At 41.2% G+C, this 22,333-nt stretch overlaps 1 protein-coding gene across 1 annotated transcript in view; it reads right to left on the reverse strand.

The window, feature by feature from the left end:
* GALNT10 (polypeptide N-acetylgalactosaminyltransferase 10) overlaps positions 1 to 22,333 on the reverse strand; it is a 125,007-nt gene that overhangs the window by 26,921 nt on the left and 75,753 nt on the right. The window contains exons 5-7 of the mRNA XM_034778555.1: positions 6,178 to 6,363; positions 3,065 to 3,248; positions 2,079 to 2,196 (exon numbers count right to left, since the gene is read on the reverse strand). Coding sequence (XP_034634446.1) covers positions 2,079 to 2,196; positions 3,065 to 3,248; positions 6,178 to 6,363 — 488 coding nt within the window. The remainder of the gene's footprint in view (positions 1 to 2,078; positions 2,197 to 3,064; positions 3,249 to 6,177; positions 6,364 to 22,333) is intronic.

Consider the following 22,333-nt stretch of genomic DNA (forward strand, 5'->3'; position numbering starts at 1 on the left):
CTGCAGATGTCAGTAAGGAGAAAACATATCAATGTGGAAGGTGAGAATTTTCACACACTTCCATGGCTTCAGAAGAATGGAAGATTATAAAAGATATAGGTATCTCAACAGCATTAAATCATGGCCAATAGAGTGTTTCCTTATGTCATCCTCAAATGTCTAAGTGTTTAACAGTCACAACTGGGATAAAAAATAGCCTCATTCATATGAAATGAGCATTGTCAGAGCCTCAAAAACATATGCACTGCCATCCTGGATTAGACCAGTTCTCCATCTAGACCAATATCTGGCCTTTGGCAGCAGTTGGACACTTCAGAGGAAATGCAAGAAACCTCATAGCAAGGAGAAACGTCTTCCTAATACACATCAGATCTCAGTTTGTGCCCTGAAGCATGACAGTTTAAATTTATTTAGAGGTAAAAAAAATTGCAATACAACTTACTGTCCATATATATACACACACACCTAACCCTCTTAGGAATCCTACCAAACTCCTGTTCAGTATTTTCCAATCCAATATTTTACACACACACACACACACACACACTGGTTGCAAAGTCAAGCACCCAGCAGTTAGGAAATGCCAGAATTAAAGTTGCTTGTGCAATCTCAGTTCAGCCCCCTTGTGTTTATTCATTATGTTAGTCTAATTACATGATCACATACTACTTTTTCCACAGGACCTCTGCCTCATTCAATGCACATGACAGGCCCACTCTAGAGATGAATCAGGTTAGATAGTAAACGAGGCGGTCTGTAGGACTAACTGCTTCCTTTACTGATAAAGTTGAAAGGTTCCCCTTCCTTTCAACCGCCCGCTGGTTCCAAGTTCCAGTCTCCTTGTCCAGCCAGTCCCAGTCTCCACACTTCTCCTCGTCCAATCTCAGTGTTCTCACATTCCTCCTGCATTTCTCTCACCAGCTCCCAGTCCTTTCCCTCCCCCTGATCTCCTTCAGTCCCAATCTACTTCCTTTCCTCCCTCCTAAGGATGTCCCGATTTTATAGGGACAGTCCCGATATTTGGGGCTTTGTCTTATATAGGCACCTATTACCCCTCACCCCCGTCCCGATTTTTCACACTTGCTGTCTGGTCACCCTACTCCCTCCCCTAGCTCAGTTTTTGTCTCCTCTGCATTCAACACAGATGGCTTTTTTCTCCAGCAGGGGATACCACTGAGTGCACAGGAGACAGACTCCTTGCTCTCAGCTCCAGTGCACGGCCCCATTTTGGCCTGCAGCGGCTGGTAGCAACCATTGCAGGAGAAGCCCAGCTTCGCTCCTGTGGCCCTGGCCTGGAGGGAGCACTCATCTGTTCTGTGGAGATGGTACATACACAGTGTGGTCAGCCCTAGAACCTGCGAGGGAATGGAGCATGCTCAGTGAGGATGGAATCTTTGGAAATTTTAGCGGCTAAAAAAATCAAAGAAGTCTGAGATGTGTGATTTTTCAAAGGCTTCTAACTTGGCCAAATTTGCTCTCCTTGTGAAAATCCACCCAAAAAGTACATCCCTCAAGTCCTGTTCCAAAGCATGGGGACACTAGAGCTTTTCAAAGAAAATGTTGTCAGACCCCTGTTTTAAACAACATGGGCAAAATGTATTTTCCCCTAACCTAGTTCTTGAACGCAACTGAACTATTTTGGCTGGAATTTTCCAGAAAGCATCATCCTAAGGAAGATACCCTGGCATGGAAAATTCCAGCACAAATAGTTAAAGTTTGAAAAAGTTATAAGCAACTGAAAACAGGACCTTGTAATGAGAAATGTCAAGCAACCTTATTATAGGCGGAACTACAAGCCTCGCTTATATTGAATACTGGTCCTAAAATGGATCCTGTGGCACCACACAGGTAATATTTTGTCACATTGCAAATTGACTATCACTAATGCTTTGTTTTCTGTGTCTTAGCCCGTTTAATTCATGACAGTGCTATCCCTCTTACCTACTTACAGCCACCCATACCTTTCAAATGTCTTGTTATATATACACAAGAGATAACTTGTGCTCCATGCCCCAGAGAGCTTCGTAGTTTTCAAGATCTTTTCAAAGCAAAAGTAATTTTCAGAGAACATAGCTCACCTTAAAGGATATTTCATACTGTTCTCCTCCCCATATCTCCAGACCTGCATCATACCCTCCCAGCTCCCAGAACCACTTTCTATCGACTGCAAACAGTCCTCCAGCCATTACAGGAGACCTTAAGGAAAAACCAGACTCCGTATTACAAACATATTCAAGATACAGCATTCCAGCCGAACATTAAGAAAAACAAGATACCATTAATATTTCTCTCACCACCCACTCCTACTGCCTCTGCGCCTCTGTCAGAGCATCTACCAGTTGTCCTTGCTTTACAACCCTTTCCCACTCCTTGCAACCCAGGAGGATTGGACAGGGCTCCCTTCGGAACCAGTCAACGCCACTCCTCATATTGGCTACTTGGTTCACTGTTGAGTGACACAAGGAATTCCCTCTTCTGGAGGGACCCCACCAGGTTACCTATACAGTCCTCCTTGCCCTGCCAGCCTGGGAAGCAAGAGACTGGAAATCAAGTTTCCTAGCATGATTGCAAAGTTATTGGGCTTGCAGAAATTTGACACAATTCTATCGCCCTTTAAGGCTGGCAGGCATAGCACAATGAAACAGTTTGATCCCAAATGATTGTTTCTGTAATCCACAACAATCATCAAAATTGGTCTAATTATTCTACAGGGTTTTACCTGAGAATGACATATGAGCTATGCGTTAGTTGTTAGTGTCCCTAATGTCATGTCACAAACTTATGTTCCAAGGATCTTGGTAACAGATGACTATAATACACATTACAATTTTCATTAACTAAACTTCTGCAGAGATTAGGTTTCCAAAAAGTAGCCATAGAAGGAGACTGTGTCCACAATTCTTGGTCTAAATGAAACGTATTACCCAACAAAATAAATAGCTGCTAGAAACAGAGGATAGCTTACCACCAACTTGTGACTCCCAGTACAACAAGGCATAAACAACCTTATAACAGGGCACCTTTTGTTAGCCATCTATCATCACTCTGCATTTCAACAACTTACTCAAAGGGGTCACTAGGATCAGGTTTCTGTAATTCAGGAGGGATAGGGATCCGCTTGTAATACATCTCCCAGTCAAATGCCCCTCGCATTGCATCTCCAGCTTGGGTCTCGTATCCAAAGTGGTCATGGTCAATTACGTCAATCATTGGGCACACAATAGTCTTGCGGTTCCGAGCAATGCGGTCTGAGGATCACAGAGAAAAAGTTAGTAAGCATGTAGCTAGTGGCCCCTTTTACCAATAGTTACAAGAAAAGTATCTACAGGCAGGGCCGGCTCCAGCATTTCTGCCGCTCCAAGCAAAAAAAAAAAAAATCGGCGGCGGCAGTTCAGCGGCAGGTCCTTCGCTCCTAGAGGGAGTGAGGGACCTGCTGCCCCCAAATTGCCGCACATGCCGCCCCTCTCCGTTGGCCGCCCCTGCTTGAAGCCAATATTAAAACAAGAGCCTACTTTATCTCATTACCACAGAACAACTACCATACAACTAGTTATAATTCTAATACCAAAGCCCAGCTTTAATGTACCACTAAACACCTTCAGATCTAGAGAAGCTGTCTCATTACAGAATGGGTGATTTTTCTGCTTTGTTGTGTTTTTATTTTTTCCTTAAAAACTGCATGTCGGTTCAGCATATACGAGCATGAGGAACCAATTATATTGGCCAGAATTAGGTTAGAATTATATTTTCCACATAATGTGCATCTCAGTTCTGACCTGTGCTATCACTTCCCCTCAAACTGAAAGGGCAAGTCTGCATTGCAATCATAGGAGGAAACTGCAGCTTTTGTAGACACACCTGAGCTAGCTTTAATCTAGCTAGCATGGGCACAGGTGGCAGTGAAGATACACAACACAGATGTCAGCATGGGCTAGCCAACCAAGTAATTACCCAGGGATCTGGGTGAGCATGTACAGCCTGTGTTGAAACCCACACTGCTGCAGCTTCACTGCTACCATTACCTGAGCTAGCCAGGTATGTCTATATGAGCTGCAGTTACATCCCATGACTGCGGAGTAGACACATCCTAAATCTTTTCTTGGACAGAGGCTCCATGTTACACTAAATTATCTGGTGTTATATGTATTTATGATATCAACCAATTATTTATCATAAGTTATACCTACATGATATAGAAAAATTAGGCTATCACTCCGGTAACAGCCACCCTGTGGTGTGAGAGAAAAACTGAACACATCACAAATGGAAACAAAAAACCTGGATATCTCCCCACCCTTCTCAGTGGTCCCCTGCCACTTAAAATGCCAGACTAAACAGACGGTCTTGCATGTTCTAAGGACTTTGTGGAGTCCACAAAACTCATTTTAACAAGTGACCTGGATGTGACCCCCTTCAGCATTGGTTGAAAGCTAGTGCAATAACCCATTATGCCACCTAACCCCAATAAGCTTTGAAGTCTCGTGCCAGAATCTGGCAGGAAGTGATTCAGACTAATGGCATAACTAATCTTGGCAGGCTCTAGAAACGTACATCTGCGCCTCCCCTCAATCTTTAATTCCAGCTGAAAAATACTGAGACAGGATTAGTTCCAACCTAGACATCTGGAACTTCTTCAATATTCATTTTAACAACAAGTTTTCTTAATTAAAAGTTAACTTTAAGAACCAAAGTGACAGATAATATATTTTAGATTCCAAGGAACATTTGTAACAAAAAATGTTTTATGTTTTTAAATTGAAGCAATACTGTACATGTTCTCATTTAAAAGGCATTTGGACTACTTTTGCTTCCATTCCCTGGGGCTCAGGAAGTCACAAATGTTTTACACCATGCAGAATTAATACCAGACACACAAATGGACAGGCTGTGAAAGTAACAGCATTGCTCTATGAGAACCCAGCAGACAATTTTTCATTTCAGCTTGTGACTGCATTTTTCACCACCTCTTGGTGTGTACTGTCATTATTTGCTAGACAGATGCCATGTTTCACCCCAGAGGTGGCTGCATTCCAATGGCACATATGTCACTTGAAACAGTCTTGTAGAGCAGTCTGATATTCTTCAGGATTAACGATGCTATATAAACAAACTGCATTGCAACCTTAAGTAAACTGGATACTCCCAGATGCCCACTGTAAGTCATGTGGCTGGTTTAGTGAGCACAGTCCTTCTGGTCCTACCAGTGTCCCGAGTCCAGATCCTGGCACATGCAAAAAAACAGGTTGAATGGTCTCATCCCACTTCTATCTGGGCATTGCACAAAACTAACTTGCAGTTCGGCACAAGTAGTCTCTCATCTAAAGGTAGGGCCAGAATTAGATTAGTAGGGGTGTGGGGTGCTGCAGGTCAGAATTAAGATGCACAGGAAAAAAGCCAGTTCCCTTGAAAAAGAGAACATTGTCCATTTAATAAGATACATGTGAAAGAATTTACTTTATGAAACCGCAATCCTGTTAAAGTATCAGAGGGGTCGCCGTGTTAGTCTGGATCTGTAAAAGCAGCAAAGAGTCCTGTGGCACCTTCTAGACTAACATGCATGCATCCGACGAAGTGGGTATTCACCCACAAAAGCTCATGCTCCAATCTTGTTAAAGACTATTTTAAAGACCACTTTGTAAAGGATCACACGCATTCTAGGGGTATATAGCAGCAGTCCATATTATCCACAAAAAATGATTTTCCACATGCTTGCAGATTAAATATATTTCCATAGAAACAGTCAAGAGCTATTTAAAAACTACAAGCTTAGCTTTATGTCCTACAACTAATTTCTCTTTACGAGCTGCTGAATGACTACATGAATGGTTTGCTCTTCCAGCAAACTATAAATTATGCAAGAGTTCTCTTAGCGGGGGGTAACAGAACATGATCTCTGCTTTTAATTAAACAAAAACAACTGTTTTGGGGGAAATTGTGTGTTTTAGGACTCTTGCATAGAGAAATGCATTGTACTGAAGACTACAGGTCGCCGACAGCTCTCCCAGGATTTTCTTTAGAAAGTCAGTTTTCCAAATAGTCATTTATTTTCTCCTTTGGACATTTCTGAATGAGAAGACAGCAGCCTGGACATACAATAAACCATATGCCGACATCTGTCACCAGCTTTTTACCAGGCTGAAGATCAGTTTTGGGAAACACTTCAAACAACCTCCTTACCTAGCAGAGGCGGCAGCCAGTTCACATTGGCCTCACAGTGAGAATCCAAGAATGTGATAACATCTCCAATTGCTGCAGAGGCCCCCAGCATTCGAGTTCTTATTAGCCCTTCTCTCTTCTTAGTGCGCAGGATTCGGACATTTGGAAACTGGGCCATGTAGTCTTCCAAACGTTTCTTCAGGTGTTCTGGGTAAAAGAGTAAAGTTAAAGAAGGTAAGAAACACTCCTTAAGATGTAGCTCCCTCCTTAGTTGTTAACTGTCTTTTGAACATGGTACTGAACAGCCTTTAACTAACAGGAAAGAGAGAGTCCAGGCAAGATGAAGTATGAGTAATCTTTAAACTGTGGGTTCAAAGTTTGCTCATGGATCTGGATCTCTGACGTTTCCATGAACTCAGAAAGAGAACAAACGGATGGAGGAGCTTAAGACTAGAAAGAAGCTGCGAGACAAGAGAACACACAACAGAGCAAAAGCTAATTGACAGACCCTTGGGATAACAATGGAACGATTGACCAATAGCAGGGATGCTCATGAGAGTAGGAGACCAAACTTTTTCAGGAACTGGATCTGGATTGAGTAACTCACTATGCCACAAAAGCACAAAAAGAGCACTTTCAGAATTGTATACAACATTTACTGAATTAGTTTTTCCTGAATTTCTTCAAGCACCCAAAACACATCCACTCTCACACGCAAAAAAAAAAAAATTCTAGTGATGTTGATTCTACAAGCTGGAAAGGTAGAGAGATCATTACTGAATACACTACCCCTATGTTTACTACTTTCACAAAACTAGGATACATTTTGTACAAAATGTGAGGTATCATTTGAAAACTCAATCTACTGAACATCATCATCCTGGTAAAATGCGTGTAGCAATGTTGTACGTAAAGTTATAAGATTCTATTGTATGACATTGCTGAGACATGCTCCAAGTTTAGAAAAACAGCCAAATCAGTTTTTCCAGAAACAAAAGGTTAGCCAGTACCTGAGCCAGGTGTCAGTATAATCAAGTGGACTATTACCGGGCTAAGCGGCCATTCTTTGGCAGAAAAGAGGGGTGGGAGTGAGAAATTTACATCTTGGCAAACAACCTTGCGGTCACCTGAACACCAACTGGAGAGGATTCTCAAAGAAGAGAAAAGCTATAAGCAGGGAGAACAGAGGACACAAAATCACCTCTCCCCCCTCACCTCTACTCACGGCATAAACAATGTTTGAAAGACCAAATGAGCATCAGTGAGCTGGGGGAGGGATCCTGGCTGAAGAATCCAGCCAGAATGCTGTGATCATGTGGTGAGGAAGAGCTTTTTGCTTTAAGTTCACTCAGCTTGTTAATTTAGGTATTAGTTTGCATTTTACCTTTTATTTCTTTGTAACCAATTCTGACTTTTATTCCTCATTACTTGTAATCACTTAAAATCTATCTTTCTGTAGTTAATAAACTTATTTTATTGTCTCATCTAAACCAGTGTGCATTTGGACTGATGTGTCTGGAACCTCCATTTGAGATAACCGAGTTTGTGCATATCATGTCTATTAATGAAATGATGGACTTTCTATGAGCTTGTACTGCACAGAAGGAAAGAGCTGGGCACATTTCTAGGGACAAGTCTGGGACAGGGAATTTGCTGGTGTCATTCTGCAATATAATTCAGGAGTGGCTGGCTAAAAGCATTCCTATAATTCAACTGGGACTGATCTTGCATGCTAGAGTGTATGTAAACAGAGCAGGAGTGGTTGTTCTCACAGCGAAGCAGTGTAAAAGGCACCCCAATTGGAGAGTTCAGGGGACACAGCTGTCCACCAGTCCAGATTATATCCTGGGGAACGGCACAACAAGTTCCTACACAGATGAAGCAGCTCAGCTAGCCAAGGATTACGCCCTCCTCCCCCCGCCCCTAATCTAGTTATACTGCTTACCATTTGGTGCCCAGAAGGCAAACTTATTCCCTTTGTCAAGTATCAGAGGGGTAGCGGTGCTAGAGTCCTGGGGCACCTTTAAGACTAACAGATGTATTGGAACATAAGCTTAGGTGGGTGGGCATTCACCCACAAAAGCTTATGCTCCAATACATCTGTTAGTCTTAAAGGTGCCACAGGACTCTCTGTTGCTTATTCCCTTTGTGCATCTTGGATTTTATTTTGGGGGTAGGGAGTCAAAGGTGAAGATAATCTCGGGAGTTACAGTATACTTTGCATCTCACCTTTGATGCTGCCAGCAGCTGCAATCACTCAGAACTAGCCAAAATCTGCTTTTGAATTCCCTTTAAATAATTTTTAGAGTATTCCTTGTGCAAACTTGACATTTTTCTTTCTTCCGAGCCCAATTTTAAAATCTCCAACAGCTTTAAGAAGACCAAAGTCATTTAGGTGTGTGTCTGATATATCTGTACAGCTGGAGCAATTAAAATAATTTAAAAAATTAAAAACAGGTTGGTCTGCTTAGTAAAACCTTTACTAAATATTGCTTTCTAGCTAAGGCTAATACCCTTCCCTCACCCTTTTCAAGTAACTTTTGAACAGATCCTCTGCAGCAACCAGGAATCAATTTTCTCTAATTGAATGGATAAATCTTTCAAAGAAGCAACTCTCTGGGAGACCAGACAAGATATTAACACTCATTCCTCATGCAGCATTGTGTAGGCAGTGACTGTTAATTAAAAAAATAGTAAAAAGCCACAACCAGCACTCATTTAGTGCAGCCGTATCATTCCTTACCATAATTGGAAAGAAAAAATTCCCCACTCTATGTCCAAAAGAGTTACCCAAAACCAAGTTCAAGGTATAAATTGTACCTTGGTTCCAGTAATCTAAAATCAGAGTAAGGTAATCATCATCAAAACATCTGATACTGAGTTACACAGTAATAAAAGAAAAAGAGAAAAGCAGGAGCTATGCATCTGATCCTCCCAATATTGACTTCATAGGACTGCAGTGTTTTCATAATCAGGCCCTATGGTAATTACTGCATCTAAATCAGTTTCCTCCACAAAACATTAGCGGGTCTTGAAAAACTGCTGAAATTTCATAGAATCTTAAATGTTCAGAGGTAATTATACAGTGTCTCATTGTTTATGATGAGGCACAGGTGACTAAAACAAACATTTTCAAGAATTTGTGCCTGCTGTTTATCTCCCACTGGCATTCCAATGCCTTGTATGCACTAGCATCTTTTCTTCATGTCTTACAGTTGTTCTACAAATCAGTGCAGTTTCACCAGTTGTGGCACTTGCTGACACACTAGTGGAGACCAGCTTCCAGCATTTCCCCACCACGTCACCTACAATGCTGAGAGACGGATCCATTAAAGGCAGTCAAGTTTATTCTAGCACTGACTTCGGTAGAGCTGAACTAGGAATTACAGCAACCACGGAACAATTTAAGAACATAGCATAGGCATATTTCTCCATATGAGATGTGAAAGTTGTTTCTATAGTAAACATGATGTCAAAGAGAGATGGATAATTAGCCACAGCTAATAAATGAACAGTTAAGAATTAAGAATACTTTGTGACGTTACTCTACTAGGAGAAGAGAGAGAAAGGACATACGAGTAGCCAAATTTCCAGAAGACATCAGCTGTTCTAATCCATCTAGATTCCCATACTGCACCCTCACTGTAACATTAAAGGGTCAAATTCTTCACCCTCCATTTAGTTCTCAGGATAAAGAGCCTTGAGCTCTTTACTCCTTCTGTGTCAAATAATTTAAGCAGTGAAATGTATCTTTTCATGCAACCAAGATGCAATCCAATAGGTGACGTTGTGGGTAGCATTATCTGATTGAGAGAGACATAAGTGGGTTCTGAAGAACACCACAGTGTCCTGCTGTTTGGCTGCATTCATAAGAAAAGCTGGCTTGCAGGAGACAATGTTTGAAACACCTTCCAGTTGTGTTTATTGTCCTCCCAGCATCTGACTGGGCACACGAGTGTCTCATTCCCTACGATCCAACAATAAAGTGAAAAAACAAAACAAAAAACAAAAAACAAAGAACAGTAGCTTAGAGCTATCAGCTCAATACAAAGGTGCTTTTCTTCACTGGTTGTAACAGTCCCTCGGAAACCTACGATTTGGGAAGTCTCTCTCTCCATTTGTTAGATATCTTTAAAGCTACCCATTACTGTGGGGTTGGTCATAACTGCTTAGCTGCTGGTACCAGAACCTGAACTACCTTTTGACAGGCAAAGCACTGTAAACTAGATGTGACAGAGATGGTAATTTCCTGGACAAACCATATTAAATGAAGTTTAAGTGTCTTAAGAGTTTATTGTATTAAAAATGCAAAACGTTTATGTATTATTAAAGGATTGTATGTAAGGTCTCAGGAGGGGGGAAGGAAAGAGGCATTATGAGCTTCAAAAGGACTCTTAAACCAGGTGCCAGACAAGAATGAGCTTTTGAAGTTAAGTTTCCCAAGAAATCTCTAGGGGGAGGTGTATGCAAACATACCCTGTCCATTTATGCAAGAACTCAGCTCCCCTGAGGAGGGGACCTTTGTTTGCTGATCACCTGTTACATGAGGACAGGATCAGAAGTGCAAACAGCATAAAGGAGCAACTCACAGATTCATGGGGATGCTTGTTCTGTGCTAACAGCTGTTATGAACTTCTGATCTCAGAAAACCTCTTGGTGGGTTTGGAAGGACTGATCACCTGCCAGAACTCTTGTTGTAGTTTGGGTGATCTCTAGTAAGCTTTTTAGCATGTGTATAGGTTATTGTACTGCTTTTAATGTTTTCTTTGTAATGCGTTCACCTTACGAATAAGTGTAACTGTGGGCAATTATGCTGTTTATAGCCTCTGAGGAGAAAGAGAAACAGGCCTGCTTAGCCAATCTGGCTTGCTGGAGAATTCACAGTATAGGCAGGGAACTGTGCAGCTTGGAAATACCCCAGACAAGTGGAAGTGAGACACCTTTCCAAGAGAGATGGCAGCTGGAAGTCAGAGTGGGTGCCCTTGGTGGGCCACAGAGAGGGAATACAGGTGCAGTTGCCCTGAGCTGTGATGCTAGGAACCTCCTTAAACTGCATTAATGGATGGGAGAAGCACTGAAAGTTAATGCTGCACAATAGCACATGCAGTATTGCTGAGGTTGAACAAGATGCAGTACTCTCCCCTTTCCCAACTCAAAGCGATGTGTCACAGCTGCCCCATCTCCAGCAGCCACAGGAAACTTCACACATCAGCATAACATTTTATTGCAAGTGTAGGATTGTGGTTTACTGACATGTAAACTAGTGAGGGTCTATTATGCTTATGGATGTGTTTTCCCCTACCAAAAAAGTGTTGTTGGGTTAACGACAACACTCACGAGCAACCATGAAATAAAAATTGGGTTTTTCTAACGGAAAAGCGGGCAAAAATAGAGAAGGGAATAAGGAAAGCCTTGGCATGCTCTCCTTTGCTCTACTTGTTGGACCACATGATGCTCAGATACGAAAATTTAGAATAAGACAACCATCTTCTACCAAAATTATGATAATACTTTATATTTTTGTTTTTAAAAGAATATCTAACTTGTTTGTTTGAGGTTATCACATAAGTTGCTACAAATATGGTGCTTTAAAAAAAATATTATGGCACCTTGACATGGAGTGATTTTTATTACAAGGGCAATTTACTTTAATGAAAGGTAAACTGGATGAATTCCAGAGGCAGCACATATTATGTGGAATGTAATTTAGCTGTATAAATAATAAGATTATATATAGATTAAAAAATAAATTGGAAGCTTGCTGGCAGACTAATAAATTTGATATACAATTAATATATTAACATTACTAGTCAGAACTACTTAAAATCTTTTGCTTTCTTTATTTTGAGTTGTAAATAAAGATCTATACTAAGGAGGCGGCGCTCTGATAAAATTGTTGCTTTAAATTATCACTAATAAAATGCTGTCTGATTAATGTCTTCTCTTGGCTCAAATTTTTGTGGACTCCTCATCCCTTCTCTTTCCTGTGTACAAAGTATCCAAACAGAAGAACGGCTTCCAAGTAATATGAAGTTACTGATTGCTTGCAATACTGAAAAGCCTCTCCAGAATAAAAAGATTCTGGAGTTTACATATAGGCTACTTGCATGTCTTGCATCTGAAGAAGTGAGGTTCTTACCCACGAAAGCTTATGCTCCCAATACTTCTGTTAGTCTTAAAGGTGCCACAGGACCCTCTGTTGCTTTTTACAGATTCAGACTAACATGGCTACCCCTCTGATACTTGACATATGGGCTACTGTTTCTTTCCTCAGTCAAGTGGCCCATAGCTATGAGGAGGAGGGAGAAGGGAGAATTTCACTGCTCAGAAATGCCACCACTCTTCAGAAAAAGAATTCATGAACTTAACATACATGGAGTGCAGAGAAAAAGTAGTAAAGTTTTGGGATTACTATTTTTATTGCTTTAAAAACAAAAAACAAAGCATACCAGAATTCATGGCAATTTGAATTATTTCTGTCCTAAAAAGTGACTCTTACAAATGGCATTATAGGTTTCAGATTCATCGGATCTCAATTTTATAACAGATATAAAATTTGCTCCGTCTGCCAGTAAAAATATATTTTTTTAAACCTGTAATTGCTCAAACTCTCTCTGCACTTGCACAGTTGATCTGGATTCTTTCCATCTCATGCATCAACACCATCCAGGCCAAGTTATGCCCTCAGTGACACCTGTGTAAATCCACCAATTGATTTTACAGCTTATTGTAGTGTGACGGGGTTTTCGGAACAAGTTGGTTTCCTATAAAAGCAGCTGGAAGAGATAGCCAACAATCCTTAGCCTTAAATACAATTCCGCCAGATATTCTTTAAGTTAGGAAAGATATTCCTCCTCACAAGGACTGCTTTGGGGCTACAAAAGGACTTTATTCACTTTAACTCATGCAGATCAGGTTAAATCAACTTTACAGACAGGAGCAGACCACTGTAATAACACAGCTCATAGCAGTAGAAAATGCCTAGCCCGTTCTTTATACCTCATCCCACCACACACTGAGACCTGGAGACCAATAATAATAAATAGCATGAACACATACTTAGCAGCGACAGTAAATTAGCCAGTTGCCTGTCTGATGTACATTTACTCACGTCTCCTCTCCCCACACAGAACATGCACACCCTGTTTTTAGAGTGACCTGCAGTCACACCACCTTAGGGTGCAATTATTTTAAGTCCTCAAACTAGTGTCAGGCTTAGCAAGTGCTTAGGACATTTCAAGGAAGAGAGAGTCACTTTAGAAAGTGGGGCTGGTGACTTAGGAGGCAGTTCTCTTCAGTCAGCACTGACTGGGAAGACAGCAGGCTCTTTCAGAGGAGACTTAAAACTGAACAAAATCTCAGAGGACAGTTAAAAAGACTCCCAATGGAGAAGGGGGAGGCAAGGCCAGATAAACTTTTGCTACAGCTTCAGGGATTCCTGAATATTTGGAATTCTAAGACTGCCATAGACAAGGAATCACCACAACTTGCTGTTTTTGTCCTTTGAAGGAGGAGAGTTAAGTGCTCTGAATAATTTGTCATTGCTCAAGCGGTTGGCCATTAAAGTGAAATCACTAATGGCTTCCACCATGGAAAGGTGATGAATTTATTCATTTGTGCTCAACCTATTAATTAAAAAAAATAAATAACGAGCGCACTTAGAAGGTGCCATAGACACTTGAAGTCTAATCAGGAAAACATCCTCTCAGAGGGGGACACAGAGCTGAAAGAATCAAGACAGGGCCTTCTGGCAGCATTTTGGTTGGGACAAAGTTGAAGCACATGTGCAACACTGACATTCCTTTGCAGTGCACAGCTGCTCCATTTGACAGGAAACATGGGACTGACATTTACAAGAATCTTGATCTTGAGTCAGATCTGGTCTGAAACCTTGTATGAGTTAGTTAAGGTATTCGTTATGTTGAAGTTTTCTGTGCGGGAATGGGAATAAGGGGAGGAGTCACTTTTCCTTCTGACACTGAAAAATAAGAGATCTTAGTTTAAAATCAGTTTTAATTCATCAAATTTGAGCTTCAAGGTTCACCCAATAGAAAGCATGGAGTGCATGATTTTAGTATGTGCTTGCACACACATGCACAAAGAACGGTCCACCCTCTTAAACCAATTCAAACCCACCATGAATATTCCAAGCTAATAACGGAATCCCAAAAGATTTCTTTGGAAATAGAATTTTGGCAATATAAGGTCACATTGCTCTTACAGTGAACAACAGCTAGTGTCCTGCCACATGGTGAGATAGCATTTTAGATGCAATTTGGACAAGGCTAAGGGGGAGCAGTGGGGTTATAAGCATTTGAGGAGAGACAGCCACCCCTTATACTTTGAAAATTCAAAAAATTGCTTCCCCATGCAGTTGAAGAGCATCAAGGACACAACTGAGGTAACAGAACAGAAAAGGTTCCCAATTTGTGGTTAAAACCTCCACTACAGTTTACGAGAGATACAATTCCCTTTTAAGCAACTGGTACAGAAAGCAAGCTCAGATGTATTTTTTCCAGAGGTTACCTTGGCCACCTTCCAAGTGCCCAAACCCCTAAGGTAACTGTTTGCCTTACACATTTGTTTTCAAATTACACCCACCCCCGTCATTCCTTCCCTCCCCTCCCACACACGCTCCTGTTTAAGATTACAAATGACTCCATTCATCTTTTACTTAGCTATTTAGTCCTAACGTGCTATTTAACAATTTAAGAATGAATTACATTCCTTCCTGAATCAATCACCTCTGCAAGTCAGGGCTCCCTGAGATAGAAAGCACTTCATCATTGAAATTAACTCCTCTACCCTGTTTTGGGAAAGATGAGTAATCCTTTTAAACAGAAAAATGTGCTTTTATCTAAACAGGCAGCACTTACACTAGTTTTAATTTTATTTCAATGTTTTCCATCCTCTGTTCACGTGGTGGGAGGATAATAAATCGATTTAATAACCACACAACACTTTCAATAGTAGCAGCTACACCATTAAGCTAATCACGGCCTTTCCTATTTTCTTTTAACCTTCCATGCCAAATCTGTTTGAAAACCAGACAGGCCCCAGAAAGGGAAATTACTGTTGCTCCATGAAAAGGATTTCACTACAAAAAATGCATTTATGAAAAACCCAGTCCTCCAAAGGATCTGCATGCCTAGACGACACACTGCTAATACGTGGCAGGAAATTGGGAGTGCTGGCCAGGGTTGCCAACTTTCTAATTGCTGGTAACCGGACCCTCGAGGCCTCGCTCCCGCCCCACCTCTTCCCCCAAGGCCCCGGCTCCCGCCTGGCCTCTCCCCAAGGCCTCACCCCTGCTCCGCCTGTTTTCCCCAAGGCCCCGCCCCCATAGCTCGCTCCTCCTCCTCCCTTCCCCGTCACTCACTGGATCGTCTCAAGGAACCTGCCTGCAGATAGGAGATGGCCCCGGCTCAGCAGGGGATGCCATGGGTTAATGATCCACCCACCCCACAATAACTGGGAACAGCAAACCGCGGCCACTGGGAGCTGCAGGGGGCTGTGCCTGCTGACGGTCAATGTAAACAAAATGTCTCGCGGACCGCCAGTGGATTACCCTGATGGGCCACATGCTGAAGGTTGCCGACCCCTGACCTAGTATATAAATGCATCTACACACAGGAAAAGTCTATTAGACAGGTACAAAGCTTGCAGTTCAAAATATTCCCACCTGCATGACATAACCATGTCTGCCCCTTAGCATAACACTTTACCCTGCTGCCATCTCAATCTCACTGTGAAAAGTCCTGTTAGTAAAGGAAGAAGGGTAGGGGATGTACTCCCAGGATGTTTTCTCCTTTCTTTCAGAGGGAGCCTATTCGTGTGTGTTGAGGAGGGGTTTACACAAGTTCAGTACATCGCTGAGAGAGGTCTTTGCTTTTTAGTTAACACATAGTAACACCATGCATTTCCTCCTGTTACATACCAACTTATCTGAAAACCAAGTTCACAAAACAGATTCTTAGTAGTTCATAGAATATCAGGGTTGGAAGGGACCTCAGGAGGTCATCTAGTTTATTTCCATTTTTTGTATTAAATATGCATCAAGATAAAGCACACACAGTTTCTCCTCTTCCTCTGACTACACTTATTCTAAAGACATGATCTTCGATGGCTTGCAGTCTCATTTCCTTGTTGATTGCTTTTAACATCTTTCAGAGAGTTTTCTGATGCCATAAAAACATACCCTGTTTTCAGGCTACACAGCACAGTTTTTTATGCTTCAGTTGAAGAGTATAGCATACAGGCTATTAAATATTTAATTCAGGATTCCTATAGCAGTGACAATGGACAGAAAAGGCACCATTTGCTTCAGCTGGAGCCCTCAACTTAGTGATTATCCGCTACGATCCCTCAAGCTTTTTCAAATAGCTGTTCTTGATCAGCCGGTTGTCTAACTAGGGGAAACAAAGTCCCATTCAATGATACCACCCTTCCAATGGCTAAACACCTTGAACACATGAAGCTACATTTCAATGCATCAAAAATACCAAGACATGCCTTCATGCCAATCGTATCAACACTTCTGAGGACCAGGAACTGACAGATGCAATGCATACACTAAACCCAGTGCTGGCTAATCTTCAAAACCCTCAACACCTTCGTTTACTGGGTTACGAGGAAAAAGATAATTAAGCTAGACCAGATCCGAAAAGGTCACCCACCCTTACCCTGCATCAGCAACCAATTTCTGCACTTGTTAAAATGAAGTCTTGAGACAGTATCAAGTGTCAGAAAACACTCCAGAATATTTGTCCATGTTGCAGAACAGTCACCGGTTTAGTAGACAGGCCCAGGAATACACCAGGAGCATAGGGTGCAAGTAAGGAATGAGGTGCTATGGCAGAGCTGTATGGGGGTATGAGACAGAACAAACTGGAACTTTGCAAGCTATGTGGATTTTAACTTCACCATTATAACAGCAATGTACTGTGCTTGAACACACTGACGTTTAAGACATGTAAATATAAAGTCCATGACCGGAAAAAATTCACATCAACTAAGATCTGTTAAGTGGCTGAAGCATTCAGCACTTCACCCTCAGAATAATAAACAGATTGAAAGTGTAAAGAAAATGTGGCTCTTAAATGTCAGAGCTCTTTGGGATTCAAAACCTCAATGATGCAGATGTTTGCTGCAAAACAATCCTTAAGGATTTAACGGTTTGTTCTTACCATCCCTGTTGGTTAAAAACGAACATCTTATACAAAAAAGGTGCAACGTACAAGAGGACAATACAGAAATGGATCATCTCAAACAGTGCAAATGTTAGTGAAAGGAAGAAATCCATTCAGACCCTCACCTAGGATACCTGACTTTTTTTTTATTAATCTTAAAGCAAGTCTGATGAAGTTTAATTTCAAATTTTAACCTTTTTAAAAACTGTTGTGAGCTGGTGCAGAATGTACTCTGGAGTCTAAATACCTTATTTTAAATTTCTAAGTGACCAAGTAGTGTAGTTAAAAAGGAATGAAACCTACAAGAGTTTGTAGATAGCCACTGTGGACCTGCAATGGTTTTGCTCTACAGTTGCATCAGAGGCTGAAATTAGGGAGAGCACAATCTAATAATCCCTATTCCTCTAACTGTGCTAACATAATTAATATCCACAAATGAGAAGTAAACAAAGCAAAGCCATGTTGGCTTGTGCTCCATGTGTCAGAGTAGGAAAAAAAATTGGCAAATGGAAAGAAGACCAATCTGATGTGAGAAAAAGAAATACAGTCACACATTTGAGATGTGATTGCAACACCACAGTGCTAAAAGCATGATCTTGTAGCTTTTAGAAGCACTTGACAATATTCAAGAAGATTTTTCCTTTTAGCCAGTTCCTGATTAATGTTTGGAAAATGGAAAGACAGTACAAGAGAAACTTATGAAGTCCTGGACATCTGCCAAGACAGGCCTCCATTTAGTAAACTACTAAATCCTAAAGTATAAATCTAGGGCTGTTAACAGCTGTGTTGATATCGGCATTGAATGCCCAAAGTTAAAGGGCATTAAAATTGCCCAGTCAACTGCCATACTTGTTTTAACTGCCTCATGTATGGGTGGGAAGCTAAGGGAGAAGGTAGAAGAGAGAGAATCCAGAAGGTAGGATGGGGGAGCTAATTTTGGGTTTTCCAAATTTTTTTTTTTTTTTTAACCCTGCTCTGGCTTGCACTCTCCAGCTTGTTGACCCACTGTGTTCCATGGAAGACACATTAGCATCACATGCACTGCACTTTTGTGATAAGCAACAGTGGTCCTGAAGCCAATTATGAATTGAACTATAGAAGCTCCAAGTAGAGCTGGTCGGGAGTTTGACAAAAAAAATTTTCATTGGAAAACATCAAAAACTGTTCATAGACTTGGACTTTAAGGTCAGAAGGGAGCACCATGTATGTTCATCTAGTCTGACTTCCTGAACATCATAGGCCACAGAACCTCACCCCTGAAGCAGGCCCATAACCTCTGGCTGAGTTACTAAAGTCCTCAAATCATGATTTAAAGACTTTAAAGTTACATAGAATCCACAGTTCACTCTATTTCAAACCACCAGGTGACCCATGCCCCATGCTGCATGGGAAGGCAAAAAACCAACCAACCAAAAAAAACCCCCCAGAATCTCTGCCAATCTGACCTGGAGGGAAAATTCCTTTCTGATCCCCTATATGGTGGTTAGACAGACTCTGAGCATGTGCATGAGACCCATCAGCCAGACACCGGGGAAAGAACTCTCTGTAGTAACTCAGAGCCCTCCCCATGTAGTATCCAATCTCCAGCCATTGGAGATACACCTCTACCCAGATATAACGCTGTCCTTGGGAGCCAAAAAAATCTTACCACGTTATAGGTGAAACTGCATTATATCAAACTTGCTTTGATCCACCGGAGTGCGCAGCCTTGCCCCCCCCAGAGCACTGCTTTACCGCATTAGATCCGAATTTGTGTTATATCGGGTCGCGTTATATCGGGGTAGAGGTGTATTTCCTAACAGATGCAGATGGGCCATGCACCATTGTATCTAACCTCATCATGCCATCCTTGTCACAAAGTTATCAAACTCAGTCTTGAAACAAGTTTGTTTTTTGCCTCACTTAGAAGGCTGTTCCAGAACTTCACTCCTCTGTCTAAACCTTTGTCTAATTTCAAGCCTAAGCTTGGTCAGTTTGTATCTAGGAAAGGATTGGTTTTGATGAATTTCCCATTTTGAATCTTTCTGAAGTTTCAAAAAAAAAAAAACTGTCAAAACAGGTAGGTGAGACATTTTTTAAGTGAAAACTTTGTTTCAAAATGACCTATTTTGAAATTTAAACTAATCTAATCTACAGTCGAAAAAGAAAAGGAAAAGGTAGAAATAAAAAACAAAAATGTTTTGATTAACTTGACCCAAGAATTCAGATTTTTGATCAGTGAAAATTTGAAGATTACTTTTTGTCCCAGTTCAGGATAGGAAAATTATTCAAAATCTCAAAAAATTCTTATGGGAAAACTGTTCACACCCAGCTCTAGCTATGAGTAAACTTTGTGATGGCTCACTATTTCTGTTCCCAGAATGCAGGAGCTTGTTGCAGTCTAAATCTGATCTTCAGCCTGGAGGTTGTAATTCTTATTCTGGTAAGTACAGAATTAAGCAAACTTATGAAGTGGCAGCTCAGTCCTAAAACCAGCTGTCAGATAGGCAAGCAATCCGATTCATGCTCACATGTCAGCATCTGCATTTCATTTCATTTGACTGGCAAGCTCTTAGCTTTCACTAATAAAAATGCAGGATTTGGCAACTTGATTTTAGAAAAATACTAATATAAATAAGACTCAAAATCCTGAGGCACTGAAAGAAGGTGGGGTAACACCTGTTTAACTTCTGGGAATAGTTAGTTAAAATCCATTATGCGTATAAGAAGGGTCCTATATTACAGTGACACCTTCCTAAGCATAATTTGCTAAACACTATTCCTGTTGGAAGTGTGTGAACTGTCCTGACAATTCCGTGTTTGGAGAAATGAAGTGATTTAGGATAGTCTTAGCCTTTTTTTACTCACAATAAACCAGGGTTTTGTACCTGAACAATAAACGGATAAGCAGCAAAGCTTAGACTGTGGATAGCCCCACTCAGACTTCTACTTGGGCCAGTGTTCTGCATGAGTTCTAACTAAAACAATTTCCCTTGGCACTGCTTCAAATACACACTAAAATCCTTGTTGTGAGGATGTCACCCAATGTTACTCTCCACTTTACAATCAGAACCAGCACGCAGCCGGAGTTTTTCCCTGGACAGAGAATCCCAGATAAGGAAAGCACACCCGCATATCTGCAGCGCGTGGAAAGAGCCGCTGTCTTTAAGACTTGAGCCTTGAACATGCAAGTACCTCACCAAAGAGCCTAATAACTTTACTAGGGCCCTGACTCAGGAAAACACCTAAACACTGTCCTTAATAGAGAAGCTTTTTTGAATCAGACCCCAGGTCGGGAGTAGCTCAGTCCTGTCAGATTCCACATCAGATCTCTTATTTCCATAATTACTAGCTTCATTTCTTTATTACACTCTCTCTCTCTGATGTACAAGAGGACTGAGTTTCTCCTGAAGGGCAAATCAAGAATTTCATAGGCTATATATGAAAGCAGTATTGTCTCCTTTTTAACAGAAGAGTTGACTAGTGTGTCATACTCCTCTGTTAAATGCACAGAAATGTAACACTTAGGAGACAGAACGCCTGTTATTAAAGTCCCTGTATAAGAATTCTTGCTTTACCAATGCTGTCTGCAATGCCTGTTAAAAAAGAAAACTATTATCAATAACAGACACATCACACATAACGAGGGATGACAGTGCTCAAATCACATTTCTAATTAACTTATACAGAGAAACAGCTGTAAAGCATTAAAATGCTGATTTGTAGTGCAGCTGGCAGTTATCTAGATATTTCACTCCTAGCAGATGAAGGCATTTGCTTCAAAGTGGGTGGGGTGGGGGATTTTTGCCACAGCCCATTGCTAATGCAAGCTACATATTTCATGGTGTTCACAGTAGCAAACAATGTAATTGGGATCCACTTGATAAACTGAAACAGGGATGAAAAATCTGCTTCAGAATCTTGCTTTATTAGCCAGACATCTTTCCAACCCCACAGTAATTAGCTTAGAAACACAGTTTGCTTGTAATAAGCTGGATCCTTTCCATCAACCCCCATAGTCCCCCTTTCCCAATCATTCTTCCAGCTGTGAGTAACTTTGATTTTACAAGAATTAATTGCGAGAACTGAAAAATGAATTGTGTAGAACTTGTTCTGCAACAGGCTTGCTATGCAACAAAGCTACTTGGGGGCTCTATATACCTGCCCCCTTTCAAATGCATGAACAGAATGTTTTGAATGTTTTCCAGCTAGTTATGAAATACGGAATATTGCAGTTTTCAGCTGAATGTCCTTTTATCAAGACACATATTGTAGTATTTCCATACTCAAATGGATCAATACTTTCAAGATTTAGAAAGTTAATAAAGAATGAAAAAAGTTACCTCCTTGTAATTGTTGCTCAAGATGTGTTGATATGTCCATTACACTGTAGGTGTTCTTGCATCTTGTGCATCCGTGCTGGAGAGTTTTCCCTAGTGGTACCTGTATGGGGGGGCTCCACCCATCGCCAAGCTCCTTGTGTTCCAAAGGGAGGGCATAAAGGGCAGAGTCTCTCCTCCCCTCCTTCAGTTCCTTTGCACCGGAACTGATGGCAGACTCTGATGTATGGGGAAATGAGGGTGGATTGTGTAATGGACATATGCAACACATCTTGAACAAGAAGTTACGTGAAGGTAAGTAACTTTTTTCTTCGAGTGCTTGCATAGGTCCATTACGCTGCAGGTGACTCCCAAGCTATCAGAGGTGGTGAGGCACAGAGGCTCACCAGAAGAGGGACTGTAGGACCACCTCCTACATTTGCATCCTCCTGTGATGCAGTGGACAGTGTGTAAAGCCTGGTGAACGTATGAATGAAAGACCATATTGCTGCTTTACAAGTGTCCATAATTATGACATGTGTGCCACAAATGCTGCTGAGGTGAAATGAACTGTAGTTGAATGCGCTGAGAGTTTATTTGGAGGAGTTACTCCCCTGGCAGCATAACACACTGCAATACATCTAGTGACTCACTTCCAAAGCTCTGATTTCTAATTGGATGACCCCTCAT

The sequence above is a fragment of the Trachemys scripta genome, chromosome 8 (assembly GCF_013100865.1).
Source record: "Trachemys scripta elegans isolate TJP31775 chromosome 8, CAS_Tse_1.0, whole genome shotgun sequence".
In the NCBI taxonomy this organism is placed as follows: domain Eukaryota; kingdom Metazoa; phylum Chordata; order Testudines; family Emydidae; genus Trachemys; species Trachemys scripta.